This window comes from Papilio xuthus, unplaced genomic scaffold (genome assembly GCF_000836235.2).
Source record: "Papilio xuthus unplaced genomic scaffold, Pxut_1.1 DF828952.1, whole genome shotgun sequence".
In the NCBI taxonomy this organism is placed as follows: domain Eukaryota; kingdom Metazoa; phylum Arthropoda; class Insecta; order Lepidoptera; family Papilionidae; genus Papilio; species Papilio xuthus.
The window spans coordinates 945,983-956,360 of NW_013529697.1; the positions used below are offsets into that span (position 1 = coordinate 945,983).

Consider the following 10,378-nt stretch of genomic DNA (forward strand, 5'->3'; position numbering starts at 1 on the left):
GTGCGCGAGCGATCATAATGCAAAAAAAAACTAGCGTAATTTCTACAGACAATGATAGATTCATAATCAAAATGTACCAATATAAATTTTAAATAATACTGAGATACCTTAGATGTTAAAGCGTGCGCGCTGGCGGGTTCCTGCCCCGGTGGGTGACGTAGGAGAGTGCAACAGCTTATGTCACTGCCAAATAACAACTGCCGTTTTCGCGCCAAATTAAATCCATTTCGCGCCGAACGGCGTTATATTGGCAACACTGTAAGCTGTTGCTTAGTATTTTTATAAGAAGCGTTAAAAATAATCCAAATATACAATGTCTTCGTTATCCTGTAATTATATGATATCAAATTAAGAATTTCTTCAAACTAATCCATATTGATAATTGCTTGAAAAATATAGATGTACGCTATTTATAAAAATACAGTAACAACTCTGAGTCCACTATCCTCAGGACTTTGGTAAAACATTCGACATACTCGATGCCTATGCTCTCCTCTTATTAAACAATATATTCATTTGCTAATCATTCATTTGACTGACTTTGTCAGGCGCACAAACTATTACTGTATTCTAACTGAAAAGATAAATAGTTTATTCCGCTTACATATGAATTATTCAAACATTTATTATACCATACATTTCCGTCCGTTTTTTGTAATGCTTACTCTATTGGCGTTACATAATACTTGCATTGATATAGTACATTTGTATTATAAAACTTGAAATAACATTTATATATGTATTTAAGCTTATTATTAGCATTTTAATGGTTAGCAAATTATATTAAAATAATAGCAACACTGCGCTAAACTTAAATGAACGATGCAAAATTCATATGTAAATATTATTAAAGGTAGTGAGCTCAGAGTTAACGCTAACCTCACACAGAATTCAATTAGATAGGTACATTTTATGAAAAATTATCTGCGCTAAATACAAGCAAATTATTTTATGTCCCGTAAACTTGAAGGTTAGATGATAATTTACCCAACGAATAACAGCTATTTTTAAACTTTAACTATTGGTAGTTTTCCTGCCACTGATGGTAATTTCTGTGTGTGGTTGGGAAGGGGAGGGGGAGTGGGTATGGGGGTACTAGGAGGATAGAAACCGCGTGCGGTAGTGATCGCACGGCCGCCGTTCGCCTCTAGTCAAATATTACACTCACCACAAGACATAGAACTTTATATTTACACAAATAATTATATTATATTGATATAGTATTCTAGTTTTAGGCTATTATGATTTACGAATAAGTCCTACGCATAAAAACTCATCGCGAGCAATGTGCGATATCGTTAATTAAATTCTATTCTATTCTAGTTCTTTTTTCTCTAATTCTCACTATCGTGCAATATATTGTTAAGCTTTTTAAAATGTTTTAGCATCGTTTCAATTTATGATCTTTTATTTATAAATCGTGTTTTGTTACCATTTTAGATTATTCGTCGACGTGGTCTCGTTGAGTAAAACGACTGTTGGGCCCGCATTCAACAATGCGGGGATTCTTTACACGTGACGAGACGGCCTTGTAGATAGGGAAATATTATCGCATAACGTAGCCGGGCGGTCCGTTGCGTGTAGAGGGTAGCGTTGTTAGAAGATAATGTGAGGATATGTTAGGAGTGGAAGGCCGACTCGCGGGACGACCGCGAGCCAGTTGTGTTGCGCGCAAGGCGGTCGTGTCGGACTCGACTCGTGCAGCGTGGTAGAGCAGGCAGCGGAGCGGCGCCGGCGTCGGGTGCGCTCCACCGCACTCGCGCCGCGCACATTTAGGTTACATAGTAAATCGATGCCAAACCGGAACACGTATACTAAGTATATATCGACTATCGATAATATCACCTCGTGGGTAATGTAGGAATAATGCGCCCGCGAACCACAGCCGTGAGGCGATGCTTTCGCGGGCTGTTAATGATATTGTACTTATATCTTTATACTGATTAAAATTAAATTCCCTAAAGATATATTGCGGCAACGCAGACGTTTGTAATAGATTAAATGAGTCCTTCTGAATGTATAAAACGATCGCCCATAAAGTGATTCTAGGATACAGGGTATGCTTTGCAATTATTTAAATGTATCTAAATGTTTTCATGTCGGCAGATTTTGCCGATCTCTCCGATTCCGACTCTTGTCCTCTGACTGTTATCGCGAAAATAACAGCGATTGCATCTCGGCAGTTCTTGCATTCAGGGGCCGAGTGTCGGGACTCATTTGATAGTGCATCGGCCACCCCGCATCACTCTCGGGTCCACTGTAGTCTGTCGCGAATTTTTATACTCTCTCGTAACTATCGTAGCGTAACCGAATCCCTCATCTTCATCTCACTCGCAACAAGGATAATTCTGCTTGGCTTCTTTGTTTTAACCAACTGTTCACTACCTAATTTATGATTTCTTATTTAATTTTTAAAACATGAATGTCTGCAAAATGTAAATTGAATGATTGAGGGGTATAAATAAAGTCATCCAAATCGTTATTAGCAATTTTAGCTGCCACTCGAAATTTTAGTCTAAAATCAAATTGAAACTTTTTTTTTCTTCGAATATTTTTATATTCCTGCTATTTGATCTCGTCGCGACGCTTGCGTAGTTATGGAATTACATATTGCACACGAGAATGTTTGAAAAGTTTGTGTTGGGATTAAAATCGGAGTATGGTTATTTAGGAAAGTAGGTAAATTAAGCACCGATCGGTGCAAAGGGAGCCGCGAGTCGAACGAGCATCGATTAGTTTCGTACGTGAAGAGATATGTCGTGTTGTTACGTGTCGTACGATATAAAAAACAAAAAACGCATCCGACCACCGTTCGTTTCTAGTTAGTAAGTTGAATGCCAATATCTTAATCGGGAGAAGAAACAAATATAAGGATTCGAAATAATTATTCATACGATTATATATCTATTTATATTATAAAGATATGGGGAGATGCGCATAGTGCTTTTATGTAGATCCTAGTAATGAAACAAAATTATCTAGTCATATCTCCTTCTGTTATTTATTTTTCCTATCGCTTAGCATAGTTTAGCTTCAAGCACACGATTATCCACTTAATACTATACATACTTTACGTATTAACACAATCTTAGATCTTATTCTAATTTAGAGTATTTGCTAAAACTACTTTTGTATTTTTATTAAATCTAATGCTACTGACTACTGTACTTACACTGTTACTTCAAACTAAACGCTTTATAACATTTACTATCAATTTTAGTGTAATGAAGTTTTGTTTCATAAGTTATCCAGAATATTGTTTCATGCTTAATCCTTCGCAAACACTTGTTTTTTTATAAATTAATTAATTTAGAATGATTTGAAGTAGAAGAAAGACGAACATTTGAGTATATTGGACTCATTGACAAGAACAAGGGAGTAATGTAAATTGATCTGTAAACTTAACATTTTTAAAACTATGTAATAATTCTAAACAAATATAAAAGTATCAAACACTGGGAAATATTTAAAATACACTTATTCTTATTCCCGCCATGAAATTAAAAAAAAACTTAAGCGAACGATATTTGTACTGGATAATATGAAGGAAATTGGTGTTGCCATTTCTTAAGTTAACAATTTGTACTAACTAAAACTAAAAAAACACATAATAAAAATGAATTTAACACAAAAGTAGTGTAATTGGAATTCATTACTTCTATCATATTTATAAAATTTTAAATAAAATAATTATAGAATGAAATTAAGGGTATTGTCGTGTAAATAGAGAAGAATTTGGTAGGTCAACTGACATTTCAACGGGACAATGTCGCTTTATGATGGCAATGTATTGTTACTTATTGAGTTAAAAAAATCACGCCGTCCGACAAAATATTTAAATTCGAAAAACGGTACACTGCATAGGGCGTATTAATTGCTTATGATATTTACCTTTAGATACAAATTAGGTGAAAGTCTAAGCCGAAATTGAAAACATTTTAAACGGATTTTCTTAAAAAAAATTCTTTGTACTCTTTCGTGCAATATCAAACTCGTTGTAAAAGTATAAACATTAATTATTGGTACGTAATTATGAAACGAAAATGAAATAATAATTCTCCACTGTCATTGGTTTAACTCTTTGCCAGAGTTGCCAGAAGTAATATTTTAATCGGTTATAAACAATAAAAAAATGTGGCTATTTGTAACGTTATTAGTAAGAAGTTATTCACCGCGACATCTGCGCCAAGTCCTACACTTCTGTAATAAACCTTTATTCTATGTATCGAGTAAGCTTTTACTAACAAAATTAGATACTTTCCATACATTATAAAAATAGCAATTTGTGTTACTTTTTATGGAAAATACATCACCACTATGTATTCTATAATGTTGATAAGGAAGCAACACAATACGTGCAACCTAATTTTCATTGTTATCAGAAATGTTTGGACATTTTTGACATCATATCTAATTTAGGAGCTTACTAGCCTTTTGTCCCGGGGCCGCTCGGACGGATGACAGGGTGTCACTGTTATATTGCTAAGTGGAAATCATAATCATTGACAATTACAAGTTTTTATAACACTGTGCTAGTTGCTTGGTTTCCTCATATCAAAGTAACCAGTTGATCTAAAATCTACGAGTAATTATCACAATACCATGTCACCGTTTCATGAAATTCTCTACATATATAAGATGCGGATTAAAAGTTATGTCCGTTCTTTCGTTTCATTGTTAATTGTTACCAGTAAAAATGTAAATAAGGGCAACTTAGGTTGAAAGTTAAAACGCAGAATTATACAGTAAGACTCTATACATTGTTCTGGATAACTTATATTGAATAGTTTAAAGTAAATCCCGTGCCGTTCTGCCTAGGTTTATTCATACCAAGATCGCTTTTCGTTAAACTGTAAAATCGAATTCGGTAAAACGATTATCAATCGAAACCTTAGTAGATCGGAGCATGTTTGAACGCATTGTCGCAAAATCAGTAACTGTACAAAATAAATATCTAATTTCCTATAGTGAAAGGTGGCTAATGAGCGACCGCTGCCCATAGACATCTGCAAATGCTGATGCGACACCTACCTTTAATCGGGAGAGGAGGAAAGGCGCAGAAAATCCTCTGCCAGTCACCTCCTCTTCCCATTCCTTCCTTATAAGTAAAGGATGGGAAGGGGAAGAGGACTATAATTAGGCATTCGTACAGTACTCATCAGACGAAACGCGATATGACTTCCATTTCACACTTGTCGTCAATCTATGTGGTCGTGGCATTTCACCGGTCGAACTGGCCAATTCGTGCAAAAGAAATTATTGTGGGCTCTACCACTATTACTTGTAACACTTTTTCTGCGAAAAGATGTGGATACTAAAATTAACTGTACCTGATCAACTAAGATTACGATTAGTAGAATCTCAAACGACTTGTCAAACAAAAGTCCGAAGATCCACCAGATTTGGTTCGTTAGCAGTTTTAGGGCAGTTTAGCTGTTCAGATTTAGCTTAGCAAAGGGATGCCGAGGCATCTGTGATATACGCTTGTATCGTTCGTCCATTGAACCTATTCTACGTATCAACATTGTACTCCCGTTTTTATTTTATCATTAACTAAATTATGAAATAAATATTAAGTGATAAGTAATTATAAACATTGAAAATCAATGTATTTTACACGTAAAAGAATTTTTCAAATTAATATTTGTGAAACACAGGTGTGTTGATTAGTTACCTACGTAAGTGAAACGTAATAAAAATCTTTCCTTCATGTGGACTCTTGACCATGAAATTTTTAAAATCGCCAAAAAAAATTGTTTCATCTAGTAGAATTTATTGTATAATTAGATACTACCGACATATGTGTAATTGTTTTGCAAATACAATTGTCTTATGTTTCTGTAGATACATTTAAATAATGAATGAACCACAAGAATCATATTTTTATTAAAATGTAAAGTTGTTTAGTGTTTTTACATGTTGATAAAGATAACAAGACAACTTTTTAAATTTAATTAAATTATTATCAATATCAAAATATGTATTCTAGGTCAAACATAGTTAAGAAGATAATGTATGTCTAATTGTTTACGTTAATTCATAAGGACATGGACCGTTGTGTAGCAAGAACTTACCATCTTCTAATAAAGTTTGATGAATTTCATTTCCAGCTATGAGCACAGCACCAATATATGTTCGTTTGGCTTTAGTTGATAATAAATTAGCGAGCATACGAATAGTTGCGACAGCTTTCTCCTCTTAGATAATAAGATGTTTAAACAAACAGACATTATATAACAGACCAGATTTATTATACGCTTTTATGAAAGTAAATTATATTATGAAAGTCGTACAGTAAACACTTAAACAGTAATTTTAAAAGCTGTGCTCAAAGTTGGAATGATACGATTTTGGAATATGAAAGTTATTTTGAAGTAAACGCAGCTTTTCTTGAAAATATATCGATTTTTATGTAATCTTCTAAATCGTACGAAGTTAGTTAAATGTTTTAAAATAATATGACATGATTGTTTTTATGTCTTGAATGATATATTATGGATAAAAACAAAGTAATATTCTTCATTGCATTTAATAGCTAGGCTATTTGAAATATTTATTCTCGTATATTGTTAAAGATCGCCAAAGATTGTAAAATAAGAGATTATGGTCACTTATTTGAAAAGCCGATAGGTATTGTTTTTTATTATTAACCTTTCTTCTATTATTTAAATAATGTTTTTCTGTTTCATTGGCGAGATTTGTTGAACCAAAGAAATAGATTCATTAAATCACTTACTATGGAACTAATACAATAAATTTGCCTACTTTGCATGTCTAGTTTAGTTAATTAATTAAACTTATTATCAAGTTATTAATATGTATATTGCTGAAATATTTCAAAAGTAAATTACTATTCAATTATTTATTATTATACACTTATTACGTTTAGTATGCTAGAAATATAATGAAGGATAATAAATAATTTTAATTATAAATGGTATGTGTTTTATTTTGCTTATGAACTGAAAATAAAATTTTAATACACAATAATTCAGTTAAGCTTACCAATTCCAGTATATTTTTTTTTAAAAAATAACACCCCATCAGTATCGTGGGCCATCACTATGCAATCCACACAAAACGATTACTTACACGACGTAGATATGTACATATAAAAGCTTTTGAATTTCGTTTTCGTACCTCCCCTCGACCTCTCCCTCCACTAGCAAGCTCGTAACGTTCACAAAATCAACTGTCGTGCCATCGCATTGCATGTTAGCTTGCTGGCATGCGTAAACTAGGTACAAGCATATATAGCAAGCGGGGCTTTATGTGAACAATGAGTAACAAAATATTAAAAGATTCCGGATATTTTAGAAACAAGTTAAAGTTAAAATCGGCCAAGAAAATCCAACGCCTACTTCTTCTTCTAATCTTACTAAATACGGTATAAAATGTTCAAAATTATTACCAAAATATGTCTTGCATATATTATGGCAATATAGTTTGTAATGTCAATGTCACGAAACGTACGAAAGTTGAAATTGTCAACTGAAAACATAAATAAATTGAGGTTATGTCGGTCTATCGAATATCTTTCGTTTTTATAAATTAAAATGAAATTGTAGTACTGACTTTAGCCTATATAATCTTATAGATCTTTGAGAACAGTCAGTTCCCAAAATGGCTTTGATAAAATCGAAGGATATTCCAGAAGATGCAGTGGTTCTGAGCGAAATAGAAGCTACTACATATATTTGGGATATAGTAAGCAATTGGAACACCTTTTCAGATACGTAAGTATATTATTTTTTTTTGTATAATCATTAAATGAGCTGGAAATAAAATTGTCAAATCATCAAAAAATATATATTTTGGAGAAAACTGGACAATGTATTTAAAAGTTACCTATTATCCAGGCTAAGATATATAATAATTTAAGGCACTACTTAATTACAGATAATTAAAGTGACATACACTCAAAATACGCACTAACGTTTTGATGCAGAAACTATTACTAAAGTGATAAAATTGGTTTTTCAGATGGGCGCTAAGATACTCGCCAGCTATTCTTGGAGGAATAAACAGCATATGCGGTCTTTTAATAAACAACCACTTCCGACATAAGTTGAAGCTTGGTACCTATGGATATTTTGCATCTGTGATACCTGTAACTGTTCTGCCAGGAATACTGACAGCTTTGTTCCACAGGCATGTATGTACTAATCCATGATGAAATGCGATTCTTTTTCATGATTATTTTATTTACTATCAAGTACAGTCAAAACTAGTTATTTCATCAAAGACACTGAAAATACTCAGATGTAATAATCAAGTGCATAGTTTTGATATTGTATTTTTTTACAAGATAGTTTATGGGGGTCAGTATTATCTAAGGTTTTAGTTACCTTAACTGATATTTTAACCAATGCTATATTAAGGAGTTAAAATATTAAATGCCTATTCTAAAATTTTATCCAACAAATTTGTTCAACAGATTGTATCAACGGATATGTTACTAATGAAGTTAGATACATGTCCAATCTGTTATGAGGTTCGATCTGGTTTGGTACAAGTAGTACTAGGAACTGCATATCCTCTGGTGCTTGGACCAACATGTACTCTTATGGTGAGTAAAAAATAAGGTCTGTCATACTGTCACAAAACAGTCTCTTAGTGTGGATTTCTGAAAGTAAATCTACACTAAGGGGAACACATATTGACTGTGTACAGAAATATCCAGCTAAAGTCTAAGACAATAGTAATGTAATATTTTTTTCCAGCTTGCCAATAGATATGGCACCTACCGAGTGCCAGACCTTAGAGAAGGTCCGAAAACCATGTTTAACTTTTTGAGGATTAAAACTAGACCTTTCAATCCAACTTTAACATACATGGTAGCAATACAAATGGTAGCATCCTCTATATTAACTTATTTTGAAATGAAAAATACATTTACACTAAAGACAAAACTAATGGAAATTGAAAAAAAGGTCATGGAAGAAAAAGGGATGTTTTAGTATTTTCAGTAGTTATATAGTGTGATGTTATATATGTAAATAGAGATAGTTTTAAACCGAATTTATCTTTTAATACCTTACCTTTAAATGGGATAGTGCTGTGTTACACTATTCATATGCCTCTGGATGTGATTCAGAGAAACACACTATGGCTTTTGGATATTAAAAGTAAAAGACATAAATATTTAGTATAACCTATATTATTAGTTCTTTTATTTATATTTACGAATTACAAAAAAACGAACAACTAATACACACAACTGTAATCAGATGAAATATATTTAACTACTAAGTTTTGAACACATGCAAAACCACCCCTTAAATCTAATGACATTTGTTAGTGCAATATTATAGAGATTTCAAAAACCTGCCCCATTCTCCAATACCAACAATGCTTGACCTATCTTCAAATACGATGACGGTAATTTAAAAAGTTCAAATGACATAAATTATTGTTCAGTTATTAATTTAAAGGAAGGACAAGTGATTTGATTTAACACATAGTGTTAAGTGATATCAAATATTTTCACAAAAAGACGGTAATTGAATTAATAAGAAATGTGCTATTAAAATTTTATGGTATTGTTGTTTTCGTTTTTACAATTTTGCGACAAATTGACATATTAAAAAAAGTTAGGAATAACTAAATATTTAACTAATGTTGTGCGTCAAGATAAAATTGCATTACTCTATGTGATGAATTATTCATTTATTTTTTTTATTCTGTATCCAACAAAAATTTTAATTATTGTAGTCATGTTCTAGACCCTTTATTATGAGGAGAGATTTAGAAAACATTTTTTGGTAAATATTAATTTATAGATTTTGATTATTTTTATGTATTTTTTAAAGTACAAATAGCACCTATCAATTAAAAATACGGCTCTCCTTAGACATTGTTTGTTTATTTGCATACCAGAAAATATTCATTGTTTAAAGTTTTAAAGACATGAAATAGGAGAAACAATTTGAGAAACTCTGAAAGTAGATAAATTTATCTACATTTTGAAATAAATCACTCATTTTCCGGTTCATAAATTATTAAGATATACAAGAAAATTCAGACAATTATCTGTTTCAATAATAATATATTATGCTTTAATTAAATATAATCTTATAGGTTTATATTTTTTCTCTAAGAAGGATTTAATTGAAAAATGTAATTTTTATTTTATGTTCTTCATTTATTAAACGTTCTAATGCAGTGGTAGTCAACCTACAATGATCAGTAATTTGAATCAGAGATTGGAAAATATATGAATAGTAAGCACACATTAAAAGTTGACAACCTCTGCTCTAATACCAACCTTAGAATAATTATCGTCATGAACAAACCGCTGGTCTTTTTTTACATACAAATACAATTTACTTGAATATATCTAGTTTAAAATCCTAGCTTTCTAATAGGGCATATGATA

The 10,378-nt window shown here is 31.9% G+C and overlaps 1 protein-coding gene and 1 long non-coding RNA gene across 2 annotated transcripts in view; one reads left to right on the plus strand and one right to left on the minus strand.

Moving 5' to 3' along the window:
- The window catches only part of LOC106126053 (uncharacterized), a 5,536-nt gene extending 4,451 nt beyond the window's left edge, over positions 1-1,085 (minus strand). The window contains exon 1 of the long non-coding RNA XR_001228308.1: positions 108-1,085. This is a non-coding gene — a long non-coding RNA (uncharacterized LOC106126053). The remainder of the gene's footprint in view (positions 1-107) is intronic.
- Positions 1,086-7,468: 6,383 nt separating this feature from the next.
- Positions 7,469-9,021, plus strand: LOC106124278 (uncharacterized). The gene is made up of 4 exons (XM_013320772.1): positions 7,469-7,736; positions 7,984-8,155; positions 8,438-8,569; positions 8,724-9,021. Exons 1-4 carry the CDS (start codon positions 7,624-7,626, stop codon positions 8,958-8,960), a joined length of 654 nt encoding a protein of 217 aa, XP_013176226.1. The 5' UTR covers positions 7,469-7,623; the 3' UTR covers positions 8,961-9,021.
- The last annotated feature ends 1,357 nt before the right edge of the window (positions 9,022-10,378 follow it).